This window comes from Denticeps clupeoides, chromosome 2 (assembly GCF_900700375.1).
Source record: "Denticeps clupeoides chromosome 2, fDenClu1.1, whole genome shotgun sequence".
In the NCBI taxonomy this organism is placed as follows: domain Eukaryota; kingdom Metazoa; phylum Chordata; class Actinopteri; order Clupeiformes; family Denticipitidae; genus Denticeps; species Denticeps clupeoides.
The window spans coordinates 37,257,030-37,277,201 of NC_041708.1; the positions used below are offsets into that span (position 1 = coordinate 37,257,030).

At 38.8% G+C, this 20,172-nt stretch overlaps 6 protein-coding genes across 6 annotated transcripts; all 6 read left to right on the forward strand.

The window, feature by feature from the left end:
* The first annotated feature begins 390 nt into the window (after window positions 1-390).
* LOC114774117 (gamma-crystallin M2-like) lies at window positions 391-1,128 on the forward strand. Its single transcript, XM_028966055.1, has 3 exons — window positions 391-432; window positions 524-766; window positions 850-1,128. Exons 1-3 carry the CDS (start codon window positions 391-393, stop codon window positions 1,126-1,128), a joined length of 564 nt encoding a protein of 187 aa, XP_028821888.1.
* A 2,069-nt stretch (window positions 1,129-3,197) lies between these two features.
* LOC114774245 (gamma-crystallin M2-like) lies at window positions 3,198-3,935 on the forward strand. Its single transcript, XM_028966189.1, has 3 exons — window positions 3,198-3,239; window positions 3,331-3,573; window positions 3,657-3,935. Exons 1-3 carry the CDS (start codon window positions 3,198-3,200, stop codon window positions 3,933-3,935), a joined length of 564 nt encoding a protein of 187 aa, XP_028822022.1.
* A 2,061-nt stretch (window positions 3,936-5,996) lies between these two features.
* LOC114773943 (gamma-crystallin M2-like) lies at window positions 5,997-6,742 on the forward strand. Its single transcript, XM_028966042.1, has 3 exons — window positions 5,997-6,038; window positions 6,130-6,372; window positions 6,464-6,742. The coding sequence occupies exons 1-3, from the start codon at window positions 5,997-5,999 to the stop codon at window positions 6,740-6,742; spliced, it is 564 nt and encodes a 187-aa protein (XP_028821875.1).
* Window positions 6,743-8,812: 2,070 nt separating this feature from the next.
* LOC114773881 (gamma-crystallin M2-like) lies at window positions 8,813-9,550 on the forward strand. Its single transcript, XM_028966036.1, has 3 exons — window positions 8,813-8,854; window positions 8,946-9,188; window positions 9,272-9,550. Exons 1-3 carry the CDS (start codon window positions 8,813-8,815, stop codon window positions 9,548-9,550), a joined length of 564 nt encoding a protein of 187 aa, XP_028821869.1.
* Window positions 9,551-11,646: 2,096 nt separating this feature from the next.
* LOC114779688 (gamma-crystallin M2-like) lies at window positions 11,647-12,357 on the forward strand. Its single transcript, XM_028967522.1, has 3 exons — window positions 11,647-11,661; window positions 11,753-11,995; window positions 12,079-12,357. The coding sequence occupies exons 1-3, from the start codon at window positions 11,647-11,649 to the stop codon at window positions 12,355-12,357; spliced, it is 537 nt and encodes a 178-aa protein (XP_028823355.1).
* A 2,069-nt stretch (window positions 12,358-14,426) lies between these two features.
* LOC114774341 (gamma-crystallin M2-like) lies at window positions 14,427-15,172 on the forward strand. The gene is made up of 3 exons (XM_028966270.1): window positions 14,427-14,468; window positions 14,560-14,802; window positions 14,894-15,172. Exons 1-3 carry the CDS (start codon window positions 14,427-14,429, stop codon window positions 15,170-15,172), a joined length of 564 nt encoding a protein of 187 aa, XP_028822103.1.
* The last annotated feature ends 5,000 nt before the right edge of the window (window positions 15,173-20,172 follow it).

Consider the following 20,172-nt stretch of genomic DNA (forward strand, 5'->3'; position numbering starts at 1 on the left):
TATTCATTCTAACTGTAACAGTGTCTTCTGTATTGACCAAAGGATATTAATCTTAATACAAGAAAAATGTATTTATTTCTAATTTCCTTTCAAATTCAAGTTGGACCTTTGTAAGTCATAAAACAGAGAAATTATAAATTTTCAACTTGAAAAACAAAGATCTCCCGAATGTGCAAAAAGGACACAGACTAGACATTACTAGAAAAGGACACAGGCTCTAATCTATTTCAAACAGTCTCTTTACCTTCATGTTTCTATAGACCCATTTTGCCAAGTCAGAGGTTTTTCCACAATAAGAGGTCAGTTTCTTTTGGGTTGAGTCAGGTATAAAACTAAAGGATTCTAGAGGAGTAGAGCAGTGCAGCAACAGCAGCCGACCAGCTCAGAAAAATGAGTAACACCAGCAGCGACAGCAACATGAACATGGGCAGGGTAAGACATAACACTTCAAATGAAGTCTAGTTATTTAATTTCTTTCATCCATTGAATAATTTGTCATTCCTCGTTGTCCAATGTTTTCCAGGTCACCTTCTACGAGGACAGGAACTTCATGGGACGTTCCTGGGACTGTATGGGTGACTGTTCTGACATGCACTCCTACATGAGCCGCTGCCACTCCTGCAGGGTGCACAGTGGCTGCTTCATGGTCTACGATGGCATGAACTACATGGGTAACAGCTACTTCATGAGGAGGGGCGAGTACGGTGACTACATGAACATGTTTGGATGGAACAACTGCATCAGGTCCTGCCGCTATATCCCCATGGTAAATATATATTTCTGACAAAAAGGGAACGATTATTGCATTAAATTACATTGTCATAATTGCTTATGCCAATTGCCCAACAGTACAGAGGAAACTACAGAATGAGGGTCTACGATAGAAATAACTTCGGAGGCCAGATGTACGAGTTCATGGACGACTGTGACAACTGCATGGACCGCTACCGCATGAACGGCTGCATGTCCTGTCATGTGATGGACGGCCACTGGCTCATGTACGAGCAGCCCCACTACAGAGGCAGGATGTGGTACTTCGGACCTGGAGAGTACAGGAACTTCATGAATATGGGCTGGGGCAACATGCGCTTCATGAGCATGAGGCGTGTCATGGACTCTTGGTACTAAATAATTGAATAAACTAATTTAAACAAAAAATAGTGTTTCAATGTTTTACATTTTTTAATGATGGTACAGAACTATGGAATTGATGTTGCAGATTGTACAGATCAAAAATCCTTTCCTACCCTAGTGTGCATTTAGAAACTACGGAGACCATCAGGTTCCACTGATTTTTTTTTAAATGTTGACATTCCTAATGAATATGCTAAGTTAACCTGCATGTTAGTCTTGTCCACGTACCACAGTCAGTTCGAAGTGCAAAAAAAGCATTTAATTAATGTAATTAAAGTTAGGTGACATTTGAAATAGTTATTTTTCAGGAACCGGTGCTGGCATGAAACTGAGGATGCATTCGCACAACTTATGTAAACAAGGGATGTTTTTCAGAGACCGGACAAAGAGTACACAGAACAGAATTAAAGCACAATGACCTGACAGGGGCAAGATACAACCAGGGTAGATTTATATATAGAGACACAGATATACACAATCTGAATACCATGAACACACAGTCAACTGAAAACTCTGGAACGGAATGCTGAACTGGAATCCTCCGCAAAGTCAAACCACGACAATATTGAACATCTAAATGTCTAAATTATTTCACATCTTTTTGAGAAATAATAACTTTTGGAGACACTAGAGGTGATATAAAAACCTAATAATCTAATTTTACTCAAATTACATCAACTTGGCTGCCCAATATTGTTGCTTTTTTCCAAAATTAAAAAGAATAACTAATAACACCTTGCAATTTAAAGTTGGGCTTTATCTGTTTATTATACCTTTTATTTCTATAAGAAACAATGTTGCATATATTGCTACTCATCTGGATATTTTCTAATTGGTGATGTTCCAGTTGCTCCAGATATTCCATTTCTGGTCAGAGCTGGAATTAAACTGCCACATTCAAATTAAGACATAAACTCCACTCTCTGGAACTGGTTTTTCCATTCTGGTCTACTGTAGAAATATGGTTGCACATAGCGGTTTCTGTGAAGTATCATTTGTTTGACATGTATACATTAAGGTCTCATTCCAAGCTTAAAAGAAAACAGAATAACAAGGAGATAGTGATAATCTTATATGAATGAAAATATGGTTCTGAATTTAGGATTGTATGTTTGAATAAATAATAATAACATAAAAATATACAATGATATAACAATATTTCTTTCATGATTTATGACATCATATCCTTTCAGGTGGCCCCTGGTGGAGTTCCTAGCTATTACACTATGACTGTGAAAAGTTACTGTGTTTTTTGGTGTAGTGTGTGGGTATTAGAGACACGTAGAAAACTAAATGGTATATCAAATTCTCATTAAAAATTATTACTAGATTTTGAAAATTGATAGGAAAACATTTGTACAAAATAAAGGTTCTACCTAAAAAGACTGCTGCCTTGATTTGGATTTTTGTGAGTTTCAGGATAATGTATATTTTGTCCAAATATGGTGAAAAGGGGACAACACTGTTATATAAGCCATATTCAGATGTTATGATTATGATGGGTCAGCATTACTGGGTACAGATTTATATGTTTTCTGGTTGATCAGAATGTTTTTGTTTAATTCCTTCCTTCTAAATGCAGAAAATTCCCTATATAAAAACTTTTATTCAAGTTTATTTTTTCAGGTATTTGCCTTTTGAAAATTGAACAGTATATTTTATTCATTCTAACTGTAACAGTGTCTTCTGTATTGACCTATGAATATGAACCCTTATCTTCATACAAGTAAAATAAATTCATTTCTAATTTACTTTCAAATTGAAGTTGGACCTTTGAAAGTCATGAAGTGCAGAAAATATACATTTTTAACCAAATTTTATGAAAAACAAAGATCTCCCAAATGTGCCAAAATGCCACAGAATAGACATTACTAGAAAAGGACACAGGCTCTAATCTACTTCAAACAGTCTCTTTACCTTCATGTTTCTATAGACCCACTTTGCCAAGTCAGGGTTTTTTTCACAATAAAAGGTCAGTTTCTTTTGGGTTGAGCCAGGTATAAAACTAAAGGATTCTAGAGGAGTAGAGCAGTGCAGCAACAGCAGCTGACCAGCTCAGAAAAATGAGTAACACCAGCGGCGACAGCAACATGAACATGGGCAGGGTAAGACATAACGCTTCAAATGAAGTCTAGTTATTTAATTTCTTTCATCCATTGAATAATTTGTCATTCTTCATTGTTCAATGTTTTCCAGGTCACCTTCTACGAGGACAGGAACTTCATGGGACGTTCCTGGGACTGTATGGGTGACTGTTCTGACATGCACTCCTACATGAGCCGCTGCCACTCCTGCAGGGTGCACAGTGGCTGCTTCATGGTCTACGATGGCATGAACTACATGGGTAACAGCTACTTCATGAGGAGGGGCGAGTACGGTGACTACATGAACATGGTTGGATGGAACAACTGCATCAGGTCCTGCCGCTATATCCCCATGGTAAATATATATTTCTGACAAAAAGGGAACGATTATTGCATTAAATTACATTGTCATAATTGCTTATGCCAATTGCCCAACAGTACAGAGGAAACTACAGAATGAGGGTCTACGATAGAAATAACTTCGGAGGCCAGATGCACGAGTTCATGGACGACTGTGACAACTGCATGGACCGCTACCGCATGAACGGCTGCATGTCCTGTCATGTGATGGACGGCCACTGGCTCATGTACGAGCAGCCCCACTACAGAGGCAGGATGTGGTACTTCGGACCTGGAGAGTACAGGAACTTCATGAATATGGGCTGGGGCAACATGCGCTTCATGAGCATGAGGCGTGTCATGGACTCTTGGTACTAAATAATTGAATAAACTAATTTAAACAAATATTTGTGTTTCAATTATTTAAAATTTTTAATGATGGTACAGAACTATGGAATTGATGTTGCAGATTGTACAGAAAAAAAGTCCTTTCCTACCCTAGTGTGCATTTAGAAACTACGGAGACCATCAGGTTCCACTAATTTTTTTTAAATGTTGACATTCCCAATGAAAATGCTAAGTTAACCTGCATGTTACAGTCTTGTCCACGTACCACAGTCAGTTCGAAGTGCAAAAAAAGCATTTAATTAATGTAATTAAAGTTAGGTGACATTTGAAATAGTTATTTTTCAGGAACCGGTGCTGGCATGAAACTGAGGATGCATTCGCACAACTTATGTAGACAAGGGATGTTTTTCAGAGACCGGACAAAGAGTACACAGAACAGAATTAAAGCACAATGACCAGGGTAGATTTATATATAGAGACACAGATATACACAATCTGAATACCATGAACACACAGTCAACTGCAAACTCTGGAACGGAATGCTGAACTGGAATCCTCCACAAAGTCAAACCACAACAATATTGTACATCTAAATGTTTAAATTATTTCACATCTTTTTGAGAAATAATAACTTTTGGAGACACTAGAGGTGATATAAAAACCTAATAATCTAATTTTACTCAAATTACATCACTTTTGCTGCCCAATATTGTTGCTTTTTTCCAAAATTAAACAGAATAACTAATAACACCTTGCAATTTAAAGTTGGGATTTATCTGTTTATTCTACCTTTTTCTTTCTATCAGAAAAATTGTTGCATATATTACTACTCATCTGGATATTTTCTAATTGGTGATGTTCCATTTGCTCCAGATGTTCCATTTCTGGTCAGAGCTGGAATTAAACTGCCACATTCAAATTAAGACATAAACTCCACTCTCTGGAACTGGTTTTTCCATTCTGGTCTACTGTAGAAATATGGTTGCACATAGCGGTTTCTGTGAAGTATCATTTGTTTGACATGTATACATTAAGGTCTCATTCCAAGCTTAAAAGAAAACAGAATAACAAGGAGATAGTGATAAGCTTATATGAATGAAAATATGGTTCTGAATTTAGGATTGTATGTTTGAATAAATAATAATAACATAAAAATATACAATGATATAACAATATTTCTTTCATGATTTATGACATCATATCCTTTCAGGTGGCCCCTGGTGGAGTTCCTAGCTATTACACTATGACTGTGAAATGTTACTGTGTTTTTTGGTGTAGTGTGTGGGTATTAGAGACACGTAGAAAACTAAATGGTATATCAAATTCTCATTAGTAATTATTACTAGATTTTGAAATTTGATTGGAAAACATTTGTACAAAATAAAGGTTCTACCTAAAAAGACTGCTGCCTTGATTTGGATTTTTGTGAGTTTCAGGATAATGTATATTTTGTCCAAATATGGTGAAAAGGGGACAACACTGTTAAATAAGCCATATTCAGATGTTATGATTATGATGGGTCAGCATTACTGGGTACAGAATTATATGTTTTCTGGTTGATCAGAATGTTTTTGTTTAATTCCTTCCTTCTAAATGCAGAAAATTCCCTATATAAAAACTTTTATTCAAGTTTATTTTTTCAGGTATTGGCCTTTTGAAAATTGAACAGTATATTTTATTCATTCTAACTGTAACAGTGTCTTCTGTATTGACCTATGAATATGAACTCTTATCTTCATACAAGTAAAATAAATTCATTTCCAATTTACTTTCAAATTCAAGTTGGACCTTTGAAAGTCATGAAGTGCAGAAAATATAAATTTTCAACTTTTTTGCAACAATATTTTATGAAAAACAAAGATCTCCCAAATGTGCCAAAATGCCACAGAATAGACATTACTAGAAAAGGACACAGGCTCTAATCTACTTCAAACAGTCTCTTTACCTTCATGTTTCTATAGACCCACTTTGCCAAGTCAGGGGTTTTTCCACAATAAGAGGTCAGTTTCTTTTGGGTTGAGCCAGGTATAAAACTAAAGGATTCTAGAGGAGTAGAGCAGTGCAGCAACAGCAGCCGACCAGCTCAGAAAAATGAGTAACACCAGCGGCGACAGCAACATGAACATGGGCAGGGTAAGACATAACACTTCAAATGAAGTCTAGTTATTTAATTTCTTTCATCCATTGAATAATTTGTCATTCTTCATTGTTCAATGTTTTCCAGGTCACCTTCTACGAGGACAGGAACTTCATGGGACGTTCCTGGGACTGTATGGGTGACTGTTCTGACATGCACTCCTACATGAGCCGCTGCCACTCCTGCAGGGTGCACAGTGGCTGCTTCATGGTCTACGACCAGGCCAACTACATGGGTAACAGCTACTTCATGAGGAGGGGCGAGTACGGTGACTACATGAACATGTTTGGATGGAACAACTGCATCAGATCTTGTCGTTGGATTCCCATGGTAAATGTTTTTTTAAAACCATAGACAAGCATAGACAATACTGTTGATCTATTTTGACACATTCTATGTCCTGTTCCTTTCTGTCCAACAGTACAGAGGAAACTACAGAATGAGGATCTACGATAGAAATAACTTCGGAGGCCAGATGTACGAGTTCATGGACGACTGTGACAACTGCATGGACCGCTACCGCATGAACGGCTGCATGTCCTGTCAAGTGATGGACGGCCACTGGCTCATGTACGAGCAGCCCCACTACAGAGGCAGGATGTGGTACTTCGGACCTGGAGAGTACAGGAACTTCATGAATATGGGCTGGGGCAACATGCGCTTCATGAGCATGAGGCGTGTCATGGACTCTTGGTACTAAGTAATTGAATAAACTAATTTAAACAAATATTTGTGTTTCAATTATTTAAAGTTTTTAATGATGGTACAGAACTATGGAATTGATGTTGCAGATTGTACAGAAAAAAAATCCTTTCCTACCCTAGTGTGCATTTAGAAACTACGAAGACCATCAGGTTCCACTGATTTTTTTTAAATGTTGACATTCCCAATGAATATGCTAAGTTAACCTGCATGTTACAGTCTTGTCCACGTACCACAGTCAGTTTGATGTGAAAAAAAAGCATTTAATTAATGTAATTAAAGTTAGGTGACATTTGAAATAGTTATTTTTCAGGAACCTGTGCTGGCATGAAACTGAGGATGCATTCGCACAACTTATGTAGACAAGGGATGTTTTTCAGAGACCGGACAAAGAGTACACAGAACAGAATTAAAGCACAATGACCTGACAGGGGCAAGATACAACCAGGGTAGATTTATATATAGAGACACAATCTGAATACCATGAACACACAGTCAACTGCAAACTCTGGAACGGAATGCTGAACTGGAATCCTCCGCAAAGTCAAACCACAACAATATTGAACATCTAAATGTTTACATTATTTCACATCTATTTGAGAAATAATAACTTTTGGAGACACTAGAGGTGATTTAAAAACCTAATAATCTAATTTTACTCAAATTACAACACTTTTGCTGCCCAATATTGTTGCTTTTTTCCAAAATTAAACAGAAAAACTAATAACACCTTGCAATTTAAAGTTGGGATTTATCTGTTTATTATACCTTTTATTTCTATAAGAAAAAATGTTGCATATATTACTACTCATCTGGATATTTTCTAATTGGTGATGTTCCATTTGCTCCAGATGTTCCATTTCTGGTCAGAGCTGGAATTAAACTGCCACATTCAAATTAAGACATAAACTCCACACTCTGGAACTGGTTTTTCCATTCTGGTCTACTGTAGAAATATGGTTGCACATAGCGGTTTCTGTGAAGTATCATTTGTTTGACATGTATACGTTAAAGTCTCATTCCAAGCATAAAAGAAAACAGAATAATAAGGAGATAGTGATAATATTATATGAATGAAAATATGGTCCTGAATTTTGGATTGTATGTTTGAATAAATAATAATAACATAAAAATTTACAATGATATAACAATATTTCTTTCATGATTTATGACATCATATCCTTTCAGGTGGCCCCTGGTGGAGTTCCTAGCTATTACACTATGACTGTGAAAAGTTACTGTGTTTTTTGGTGTAGTGTGTGGGTATTAGAGACACGTAGAAAACTAAATGGTATATCAAATTCTCATTAGTAATTATTACTAAATTTTGAAAATTGATAGGAAAACATTTGTACAAAATAAAGGTTCTAACTAAATAGACTGCTGCCTTGATTTGGATTTTTGTGAGTTTCAGGATAATGTATATTTTGTCCAAATATGGTGAAAAGGGACAACACTGTTATATAAGCCATATTCAAATGTTATGATTATGATGGGTCAGCATTACTGGGTACAGATTTATATGTTTTCTGGTTGATCAGAATGTTTTTGTTTAATTCCTTCCTCCTAAATGCAGAAAATTCCCTATATAAAAACTTTTATTCAAGTTTATTTTTTCAGGTATTGCCCTTTTGAAAATTGAACAGTATATTTTATTCATTCTAACTGTAACAGTGTCTTCTGTATTGACCTATGAATATGAACTCTTATCTTCATACAAGTAAAATAAATTCATTTCCAATTTACTTTCAAATTCAAGTTGGACCTTTGAAAGTCATGAAGTGTAGAAAATATTAATTTTCAACTTTTTTGCAACAATATTTTATGAAAAACAAAGATCTCCCAAATGTGCCAAAATGCCACAGAATAGACATTACTAGAAAAGGACACAGTCTCTAATCTACTTCAAACAGTCTCTTTACCTTCATTTTTCTATAGACCCACTTTGCCAAGTCAGGGGTTTTTCCACAATAAGAGGTCAGTTTCTTTTGGGTTGAGCCAGGTATAAAACTAAAGGATTCTAGAGGAGTAGAGCAGTGCAGCAACAGCAGCCGACCAGCTCAGAAAAATGAGTAACACCAGCGGCGACAGCAACATGAACATGGGCAGGGTAAGACATAACGCTTCAAATGAAGTCTAGTTGTTTAATTTCTTTCATCCATTGAGTAATTTGTCATTCCTCATTGTCCAATATTTTCCAGGTCACCTTCTACGAGGACAGGAACTTCATGGGACGTTCCTGGGACTGTATGGGTGACTGTTCTGACATGCACTCCTACATGAGCCGCTGCCACTCCTGCAGGGTGCACAGTGGCTGCTTCATGGTCTACGATGGTGCCAACTACATGGGTAACAGCTACTTCATGAGGAGGGGCGAGTACGGTGACTACATGAACATGTTTGGATGGAACAACTGCATCAGGTCCTGCCGCTATATCCCCATGGTAAATATATATTTCTGACAAAAAGGGAACGATTATTGCATTAAATTACATTGTCATAATTGCTTATGCCAATTGCCCAACAGTACAGAGGAAACTACAGAATGAGGGTCTACGATAGAAACGACTTCGGAGGCCAGATGCACGAGTTCATGGACGACTGTGACAACTGCATGGACCGCTACCGCATGAACGGCTGCATGTCCTGTCATGTGATGGACGGCCACTGGCTCATGTACGAGCAGCCCCACTACAGAGGCAGGATGTGGTACTTCGGACCTGGAGAGTACAGGAACTTCATGAATATGGGCTGGGGCAACATGCGCTTCATGAGCATGAGGCGTGTCATGGACTCTTGGTACTAAATAATTGAATAAACTAATTTAAACAAAAAATAGTGTTTCAATGTTTTACATTTTTTAATGATGGTACAGAACTATGGAATTGATGTTGCAGATTGTACAGATCAAAAATCCTTTCCTACCCTAGTGTGCATTTAGAAACTACGGAGACCATCAGGTTCCACTGATTTTTTTTTAAATGTTGACATTCCCAATGAAAATGCTAAGTTAACCTGCATGTTACAGTCTTGTCCACGTACCACAGTCAGTTCGAAGTGCAAAAAAAGCATTTAATTAATGTAATTAAAGTTAGGTGACATTTGAAATAGTTATTTTTCAGGAACCTGTGCTGGCATGAAACTGAGGATGCATTCGCACAACTTATGTAGACAAGGGATGTTTTTCAGAGACCGGACAAAGAGTACACAGAACAGAATTAAAGCACAATGACCTGACAGGGGCAAGAAACAACCAGAATAGATTTATATATAGAGACACAGATATACACAATCTGAATACCATGAACACACAGTCAACTGCAAACTCTGGAACGGAATGCTGAACTGGAATCCTCCGCAAAGTCAAACCACGACAATATTGAACATCTAAATGTCTAAATTATTTCACATCTTTTTGAGAAATAATAACTTTTGGAGACACTAGAGGTGATATAAAAACCTAATAATCTAATTTTACTCAAATTACATCACTTTTGCTGCCCAATATTGTTGCTTTTTTCCAAAATTAAAAAGAATAACTAATAACACCTTGCAATTTAAAGTTGGGCTTTATCTGTTTATTATACCTTTTATTTCTATAAGAAACAATGTTGCATATATTGCTACTCATCTGGATATTTTCTAATTGGTGATGTTCCATTTGCTCCAGATGTTCCATTTCTGGTCAGAGCTGGAATTAAACTGCCACATTCAAATTAAGACATAAACTCCACACTCTGGAACTGGTTTTTCCATTCTGGTCTACTGTAGAAATATGGTTGCACATAGCGGTTTCTGTGAAGTATCATTTGTTTGACATGTATACATTAAGGTCTCATTCCAAGCTTAAAAGAAAACAGAATAACAAGGAGATAGTGATAATCTTATATGAATGAAAATATGGTTCTGAATTTAGGATTGTATGTTTGAATAAATAATAATAACATAAAAATATACAATGATATAACAATATTTCTTTCATGATTTATGACATCACATCCTTTCAGGTGGCCCCTGGTGGAGTTCCTAGCTATTACACTATGACTGTGAAAAGTTACTGTGTTTTTTGGTGTAGTGTGTGGGTATTAGAGACACGTAGAAAACTAAATGGTATATCAAATTCTCATTAGTAATTATTACTAGATTTTGAAAATTGATAGGAAAACATTTGTACAAAATAAAGGTTCTACCTAAATAGACTGCTGCCTTGATTTGGATTTTTGTGAGTTTCAGGATAATGTATATTTTGTCCAAATATGGTGAAAAGGGGACAACACTGTTAAATAAGCCATATTCAGATGTTATGATTATGATGGGTCAGCATTACTGGGTACAGAATTATATGTTTTCTGGTTGATCAGAATGTTTTTGTTTAATTCCTTCCTTCTAAATGCAGAAAATTCCCTATATAAAAACTTTTATTCAAGTTTATTTTTTCAGGTATTGGCCTTTTGAAAATTGAACAGTATATTTTATTCATTCTAACTGTAACAGTGTCTTCTGTATTGACCTATGAATATGAACCCTTATCTTCATACAAGTAAAATAAATTCATTTCTAATTTACTTTCAAATTCATGTTGGACCTTTGAAAGTCATGAAGAGCAGAAAATATAAATTTTTAACCAAATTTTATGAAAAACAAAGATCTCCCAAATGTGCCAAAATGCCACAGAATAGACATTACTAGAAATGGACACAGGCTCTAATCTACTTCAAACAGTCTCTTTACCTTCATTTTTCTATAGACCCACTTTGCCAAGTCAGGGGTTTTTCCACAATAAGGTCAGTTTCTTTTGGGTTGAGCCAGGTATAAAACTAAAGGATTCTAGAGGAGTAGAGCAGTGCAGCAACAGCAGCTGACCAGCTCAGAAAAATGAGTAACACCAGCGGCGACAGCAACATGAACATGGGCAGGGTAAGACATAACGCTTCAAATGAAGTCTAGTTATTTAATTTCTTTCATCCATTGAGTAATTTGTCATTCTTCATTGTTCAATGTTTTCCAGGTCACCTTCTACGAGGACAGGAACTTCATGGGACGTTCCTGGGACTGTATGGGTGACTGTTCTGACATGCACTCCTACATGAGCTGCTGCCACTCCTGCAGGGTGCACAGTGGCTGCTTCATGGTCTACGATGGCATGAACTACATGGGTAACAGCTACTTCATGAGGAGGGGCGAGTACGGTGACTACATGAACATGTTTGGATGGAACAACTGCATCAGGTCCTGCCGCTATATCCCCATGGTAAATATATATTTCTGACAAAAAGGGAACGATTATTGCATTAAATTACATTGTCATAATTGCTTATGCCAATTGCCCAACAGTACAGAGGAAACTACAGAATGAGGGTCTACGATAGAAACGACTTCGGAGGCCAGATGCACGAGTTCATGGACGACTGTGACAACTGCATGGACCGCTACCGCATGAACGGCTGCATGTCCTGTCATGTGATGGACGGCCACTGGCTCATGTACGAGCAGCCCCACTACAGAGGCAGGATGTGGTACTTCGGACCTGGAGAGTACAGGAACTTCATGAATATGGGCTGGGGCAACATGCGCTTCATGAGCATGAGGCGTGTCATGGACTCTTGGTACTAAATAATTGAATAAACTAATTTAAACAAAAAATAGTGTTTCAATGTTTTACATTTTTTAATGATGGTACAGAACTATGGAATTGATGTTGCAGATTGTACAGATCAAAAATCCTTTCCTACCCTAGTGTGCATTTAGAAACTACGGAGACCATCAGGTTCCATTGATTTTTTTTTAAATGTTGACATTCCCAATGAATATGCTAAGTTAACCTGCATGTTAGTCTTGTCCACGTACCACAGTCAGTTCGAAGTGCAAAAAAAACATTTAATTAATGTAATTAAAGTTAGGTGACATTTGAAATAGTTATTTTTCAGGAACCTGTGCTGGCATGAAACTGAGGATGCATTCGCACAACTTATGTAGACAAGAGATGTTTTTCAGAGACCGGACAAAGAGTACACAGAACAGAATTAAAGCACAATGACCTGACAGGGGCAAGAAACAACCAGAATAGATTTATATATAGAGACACAGATATACACAATCTGAATACCATGAACACACAGTCAACTGCAAACTCTGGAACGGAATGCTGAACTGGAATCCTCCGCAAAGTCAAACCACGACAATATTGAACATCTAAATGTCTAAATTATTTCACATCTTTTTGAGAAATAATAACTTTTGGAGACACTAGAGGTGATATAAAAACCTAATAATCTAATTTTACTCAAATTACATCAATTTTGCTGCCCAATATTGTTGCTTTTTTCCAAAATTAAAAAGAATAACTAATAACACCTTGCAATTTAAAGTTGGGCTTTATCTGTTTATTATACCTTTTATTTCTATAAGAAACAATGTTGCATATATTGCTACTCATCTGGATATTTTCTAATTGGTGATGTTCCAGTTGCTCCAGATATTCCATTTCTGGTCAGAGCTGGAATTAAACTGCCACATTCAAATTAAGACATAAACTCCACTCTCTGGAACTGGTTTTTCCATTCTGGTCTACTGTAGAAATATGGTTGCACATAGCGGTTTCTGTGAAGTATCATTTGTTTGACATGTATACATTAAGGTCTCATTCCAAGCTTAAAAGAAAACAGAATAACAAGGAGATAGTGATAAGCTTATATGAATGAAAATATGGTTCTGAATTTAGGATTGTATGTTTGAATAAATAATAATAACATAAAAATATACAATGATATAACAATATTTCTTTCATGATTTATGACATCATATCCTTTCAGGTGGCCCCTGGTGGAGTTCCTAGCTATTACACTATGACTGTGAAAAGTTACTGTGTTTTTTGGTGTAGTGTGTGGGTATTAGGGACACGTAGAAAACTAAATGGCATATCAAATTCTCATTAGTAATTATTACTAGATTTTGAAAATTGATAGGAAAACATTTGTACAAAATAAAGGTTCTACCTAAAAAGACTGCTGCCTTGATTTGGATTTTTGTGAGTTTCAGGATAATGTATATTTTGTCCAAATATGGTGAAAAGGGGACAACACTGTTAAATAAGCCATATTCAGATGTTATGATTATGATGGGTCAGCATTACTGGGTACAGATTTATATGTTTTCTGGTTGATCAGAATGTTTTTGTTTAATTCCTTCCTTCTAAATGCAGAAAATTCCCTATATAAAAACTTTTATTCAAGTTTATTTTTTCAGGTATTTGCCTTTTGAAAATTGAACAGTATATTTTATTCATTCTAACTGTAACAGTGTCTTCTGTATTGATCTATGAATATGAACCCTTATCTTCATACAAGTAAAATAAATTCATTTCTAATTTACTTTCAAATTGAAGTTGGACCTTTGAAAGTCATGAAGTGCAGAAAATATAATTTTTTAACCAAATTTTATGAAAAACAAAGATCTCCCAAATGTGCCAAAATGCCACAGAATAGACATTACTAGAAAAGGACACAGGCTCTAATCTACTTCAAACAGTCTCTTTACCTTCATGTTTCTATAGACCCACTTTGCCAAGTCAGGGGTTTTTCCACAATAAGAGGTCAGTTTCTTTTGGGTTGAGCCAGGTATAAAACTAAAGGATTCTAGAGGAGTAGAGCAGTGCAGCAACAGCAGCCGACCAGCTCAGAAAAATGAGTAACACCAGCGGCGACAGCAACATGAACATGGGCAGGGTAAGACATAACGCTTCAAATGAAGTCTAGTTATTTAATTTCTTTCATCCATTGAATAATTTGTCATTCTTCATTGTTCAATGTTTTCCAGGTCACCTTCTACGAGGACAGGAACTTCATGGGACGTTCCTGGGACTGTATGGGTGACTGTTCTGACATGCACTCCTACATGAGCCGCTGCCACTCCTGCAGGGTGCACAGTGGCTGCTTCATGGTCTACGACCAGGCCAACTACATGGGTAACAGCTACTTCATGAGGAGGGGCGAGTACGGTGACTACATGAACATGTTTGGATGGAACAACTGCATCAGATCTTGTCGTTGGATTCCCATGGTAAATGTTTTTTTAAAACCATAGACAAGCATAGACAATACTGTTGATCCATTTTGACACATTCTATGTCCTGTTCCTTTCTGTCCAACAGTACAGAGGAAACTACAGAATGAGGATCTACGATAGAAATAACTTCGGAGGCCAGATGTACGAGTTCATGGACGACTGTGACAACTGCATGGACCGCTACCGCATGAACGGCTGCATGTCCTGTCAAGTGATGGACGGCCACTGGCTCATGTACGAGCAGCCCCACTACAGAGGCAGGATGTGGTACTTCGGACCTGGAGAGTACAGGAACTTCATGAATATGGGCTGGGGCAACATGCGCTTCATGAGCATGAGGCGTGTCATGGACTCTTGGTACTAAATAATTGAATAAAATTAAATCATTTGAAAATGTATATTTGTATTTATTTTATTTAAGCCTTTGATTTAATGTACAGAATTGTACAAATGATTGTAAATTATTCATGCCCCTTATACCCCAGTGTTCATCTATAAATTAAAAAAATCTTGACATTGTCACGACCATGCCAGCTCTGCCCCCCTCAACATGTCCTTCCTCTCGAGAGTACTAGGGTAGGAGGATCTGTGTGACATGATTCATGTCTCCACCTACTTTCTTCCGCCCTCCTCAGGTTAACCAGTATCAGTTGTGGTTGATTGAGGCTAATGGTTCCCCTATAAAAACCCAGCTTGACCGGAACTGTACAGAGTCGTCCACCAGCATGCCTACTGTGGTGTGTTGTGCATGCTGTTCTGCTTGTAAAGAATGACCCGTTCTTCTCTGACAGCTCTCGGTGCCTGGCTGTATTAGTGAGGGTGTGGTCTGTCAGGATCTTGGGCCTACGCAAGTACCAAGAAGCAGTGGTTTCATTTATTTTTTACATTTTTTTTGGACATTCCGGTCATGACAGATGGCTGACTTTCGCTTCAAGATAGACCCCGAAAACATCCCCCGTCCACCTGACGTCCCCACGGCAGTGGAAGGACTTCTCGCCTCTCACCACCGGCACCTGGGGAAACTCACAGCCGCCCTTTCAGAGGTCACGGAGCAATGTGGGTGTGGTGCTGGGCGAGCTTGACAAGTAAAAACATTCATCTGGCTTTATGAGAAGCAGAAGATCGGCACAGTCCTGCAGCGACCCACAGGGCCAGTGTCCGAGGTTCGTACAGCGCTTCAAAGCGGTGTTCGACCGCCCGAAGCAGGGGAGGGCCTTCATTCAATCAAATAATACTCGATGTCCGTGAGCGACTATGCGTTAGAGTTCTGGGTACTGGCAGAAGAAAGTGGGTGGTAGTAGCCTAGTGGGTAACACACTCGCCTATGAACTCGAATCCCACTTACTACCATTGTGTCCCTGAGCAAGACACTTAACCCTAAATTGCTCCAGGGAGACTGTCCCTGTAACTACTGATTGTAAGTCGCTCTGGATAAGGGCGTCTGATAAATGCTGTAAATGTAAATGTAAATGTAAAGTGGATGGGGTGAAGATGGGAAGACTTATCCGACGGCTGGACGACAGTATCTCCATGGTTATCACTCTGATCACCAAACTCCGGGACAGTCGCAGGATGTGATCTCCCCAATGCTTGTCCGCCGCTGCTGAAACCCACTGTGCTGTGACCTCCAACTCCAGAACTGGAGCAGCAACATGCTCGGAACGGAGGCCACCATCCCCAGAAGTGACGCAGGTCACCTCAGCCCACATGAAGCAGGAGAACAAGAGACGTTGGCACCAGAAGGGCGCGTGTCTGTTATGTGGACACAAGGGCCACTGGGGAAACGAGTGCCCCCAACGTCCTGCAACAAAGAGACAGGACACTGAGGTTGCACAACCTACAGATTTTAATCAGAAATGGGGGGGGGGTTTAGACCATGCATTGACTACCGGGGGCTCGATTCAGTCCCAGTGATGTACACCGTTAATCCCTGCAACCGATGTGGGTAAGGGCCACATTGGGGGAATGATGCCACTTGCTGGAGGGAGCAGGTGGTAGCTTGTTGTGGTGGATGTCAGTTTATTCCATTTCGGCCTCTTCCTCCGCTCTGCAAGTAGCGGAGACCCTATTCCAGAAGGTGCTTTGGTACTATTGCATCCAGGAGGAAGTCCTGTCGGACCGTCGCCCACAATTCACATCTAGGATGTGGAAAGCCTTTTTCAAACATTTAGGGGTCAAGGTTAGTTTAACATCTGGCTACCACCCACAGACCAATGGCCAAGCTGAAAGAACTTGGCGGGTTCCTCCATGCCTACTGTCGTAGCAGCCAGCACGACTGGGCTGATTTTTTTTTAGTGCGGGCGGAGGATGCCCAGAACTCCCTTCACCATTCCTCCACGGGGCTGACGCCGTTTCAGTGTGTGCTCGTCACCAACCCCCATGGTGAAGCCGTCTGAGTTAAAAAATATATATTTTTGTATTAAACGGATTAAATTTAGTTGACATTTAAATTAGATATTGGCCACAAAGGTAAAGTATACCAATCTATAAATCTCAATTCATTCACCTTACAAAACATTTGCATCTCTATTTTTAGCTGCTTTCCTAAATTACAGACGTCGGGTGAGAGAGTGGTTGGTAAGTACATTTCAGCAGGGGTCCAGAGAACTAAGAGAGTAGACAGAATCGGCGTCAGGGCGCAGGCTTGGATAATCCGGGAGAATAGCATACGGATAAAAAAGTCTGCGTGAGACCAGGTCAATCTACAAAAAGTGAGCAACAAGACAGAGAGAATCATATGAAGTCCTTTTAATGCTGTTCTTTTCCTCGACCGCGCCCACTCGTGTCTGATGATGTGGCTGAGCAAGAATCGTGACACCAACTTTTGTGGGGCAGTGGTGGCCTAGCAGTTAAGGAAGCGGCCCCGTAATCAGAAGGTTGCCGGTTCGAATCCCGATCCGCCAAGGTGCCACTGAGGTGCCACTGAGCAAAGCACCGTCCCCACACACTGCTCCCCGGGCGCCTGTCATGGCTGCCCACTGCTCACTCAGGGTGATGGGTTAAATGCAGAGGACAAATTTCACTGTGTGCACCGTGTGCTGTGCTGCTGTGTATCACATGTGACAATCACTTCACATCACAAATCAATAAATTGGATTTAATCTAGTGTGCTTAATACGAATATCGATTCAATAAGATATAGTTTCAATTGCAGTAATGAAAAAAATGTAATAATAAAATGTATTTAGTAATTAATATAAAATTTTAATAAGTAAAGTGTCTAAAAGAAATAAGTTGAATAAAATAAAGTAATACACCCATGTGCTAGGAACAATGTTCCTGGAAACATATGTAAAATGAAGTAAAACATGAACTAACTAGAATGCTTTTCATCTGTACTGCTCCTTTGTTTATACATTTTTAAAAATGTTATCTAGAACCCAAAACTAGAATAATAGAAGAATTATGTTCTAGTAATTTCCAGAGATAAGCATTCAAACCATGTATTTCACAGAAACTACACATTTTTAGCAAGTTACTTTTCTTTTACTCCACATGTTCTTTTTTTAGCCTAACACTATAGGCCACTATTTCACTTTGCCAGGTCAGGGGTTTACACACAATAGGGGGTAAGCTTCTTTTCGCTCTGACCAGGTATAAAAGTAAGGTTTCCAGCAGCAGTAGAGCAGTGCAGCTACAGCAGCCAAACAAGTCAGAAGATGAGTAACACCGGCAGCAACACCAACATGAACATGGGCAGGGTAAGAAATTGTCACTCATTTAAAAATTTTAATTAGGTGTTTGTGCTTTAGTTTGATTCCAGGTCACCAGATTTTTTTTTTTCTTCCAGGTCACCTTCTACGAGGAGAGGAACTTCATGGGACGTTCCTGGGACTGTATGGGCGACTGTGCCGACATGCACTCCTACATGAGCCGCTGCCACTCCTGCAGGGTGCACAGTGGCTGCTTCATGGTCTACGACCAGGCCAACTACATGGGTAATGGCTACTTCATGAGGAGGGGCGAGTACGGTGACTACATGAACATGTTTGGTTGGAACAACTGCATCAGGTCCTGCCGCTATATCCCCATGGTAAATAACAAAACAACAAATTAAAAATCAGCTTGAAAAAGTCCATATTGTGAAAAAATAAAATGAATATTCTTTACATCAACTAACCAGTACAGAGGAAACTACAGAATGAGGATCTACGATAGAAATGACTTCGGAGGCCAGATGCACGAGTTCATGGACGACTGTGACAACTGCATGGACCGCTACCGCATGAACGGCTGCATGTCCTGTCATGTGATGGACGGCCACTGGCTCATGTACGAGCAGCCCCACTACAGAGGCAGGATGTGGTACTTCGGACCTGGAGAGTACAGGAACTTCATGAATATGGGCTGGGGCAACATGCGCTTCATGAGCATGAGGCGTGTCATGGATTCCTGGTACTAAGAATTTAATAAATTCTAATTTCTTAAATTATTGTTGCATCAGTTTCTTCATATTCTATTTTATTTGGAAGAGATGTATCTATCCTGGATGTAGTTGGACATGGTCAGAGGTGCATATTAAATTCAGTGTGCCCAAATCCACCTTTTTCAGTTTAACGTCCATGAAACAGTCCCAGGCACACACCTCAAAATTGACTTATATAGCATGTTGGGTGTAACATGCTATAAAACAGTCCACTGGTCTTCTACCAAAAGCCAGGGGTTCTTGCAGCTCAGTGGATCACTATTGTAGTGGCAGATTTCCCTCTAAGTGGAACTCAGTAGAGGACTTATCTGCTGAGGAACTGGATTTGAGTATGTTGAGTATGGGAGAGTGGAACCAATGCATGAATCACATCTCCAACATTTTCAGTGAGCTTAAGGTGGCCAATCCAGTTGTGAAGGTGATGTCACATGCTGTCTGAACCATTCTTACACACTTAGAGCCTGATGTATTTTGTCATTGTTGTCATTTTGTTGTCATTGTTGTCATCTTTAGTCATCTTGAAATATGTCCATGTTCCGTCAATGGAAAAGCGCGATCATTTATTATGTTCAGATAGTCAGCTGACTTCATTTAGATCCACATGTTGGTCAGCCCAGGCCTGACGTCTTGAAGCAACCCTCTAACATCTATCATTTTCTACCATGACTTAACATTTAAGTGATCTATAATCGTGGTCATTCAAGATCACTAACAACATTTTTTTCTACTTAGATGTTCTCCAACTTCCAGGTTTTAATCCTGTGTTGAACAGTTCTTAACCCAAATTCTTTCATCGACCATGGGATGTGTCTCCCAACATAGCTGTTTAAGAAATGAGAAGGTCTTCACTGCCTCAGATATCATTAAGTAACTGTCACCAGCTGAAACATTTCATCCCTGCAGAAATGAATCAATAAAAGCCCAGTGTCTCTTTTCAC

Coding starts and splice junctions, on each gene's coding strand:
- LOC114773881 (XM_028966036.1), top strand. CDS start 8,813: ATGAGTAACACCAGCGGCGACAGCAACATGAACATGGGCAGG. Junction 8,855..8,945: donor GCAACATGAACATGGGCAGG/GTAAGACATAAC, acceptor AATATTTTCCAG/GTCACCTTCTACGAGGACAG. Junction 9,189..9,271: donor CCTGCCGCTATATCCCCATG/GTAAATATATAT, acceptor ATTGCCCAACAG/TACAGAGGAAACTACAGAAT.
- LOC114774117 (XM_028966055.1), top strand. CDS start 391: ATGAGTAACACCAGCAGCGACAGCAACATGAACATGGGCAGG. Junction 433..523: donor GCAACATGAACATGGGCAGG/GTAAGACATAAC, acceptor AATGTTTTCCAG/GTCACCTTCTACGAGGACAG. Junction 767..849: donor CCTGCCGCTATATCCCCATG/GTAAATATATAT, acceptor ATTGCCCAACAG/TACAGAGGAAACTACAGAAT.
- LOC114773943 (XM_028966042.1), top strand. CDS start 5,997: ATGAGTAACACCAGCGGCGACAGCAACATGAACATGGGCAGG. Junction 6,039..6,129: donor GCAACATGAACATGGGCAGG/GTAAGACATAAC, acceptor AATGTTTTCCAG/GTCACCTTCTACGAGGACAG. Junction 6,373..6,463: donor CTTGTCGTTGGATTCCCATG/GTAAATGTTTTT, acceptor TCTGTCCAACAG/TACAGAGGAAACTACAGAAT.
- LOC114774341 (XM_028966270.1), top strand. CDS start 14,427: ATGAGTAACACCAGCGGCGACAGCAACATGAACATGGGCAGG. Junction 14,469..14,559: donor GCAACATGAACATGGGCAGG/GTAAGACATAAC, acceptor AATGTTTTCCAG/GTCACCTTCTACGAGGACAG. Junction 14,803..14,893: donor CTTGTCGTTGGATTCCCATG/GTAAATGTTTTT, acceptor TCTGTCCAACAG/TACAGAGGAAACTACAGAAT.
- LOC114774245 (XM_028966189.1), top strand. CDS start 3,198: ATGAGTAACACCAGCGGCGACAGCAACATGAACATGGGCAGG. Junction 3,240..3,330: donor GCAACATGAACATGGGCAGG/GTAAGACATAAC, acceptor AATGTTTTCCAG/GTCACCTTCTACGAGGACAG. Junction 3,574..3,656: donor CCTGCCGCTATATCCCCATG/GTAAATATATAT, acceptor ATTGCCCAACAG/TACAGAGGAAACTACAGAAT.
- LOC114779688 (XM_028967522.1), top strand. Junction 11,996..12,078: donor CCTGCCGCTATATCCCCATG/GTAAATATATAT, acceptor ATTGCCCAACAG/TACAGAGGAAACTACAGAAT.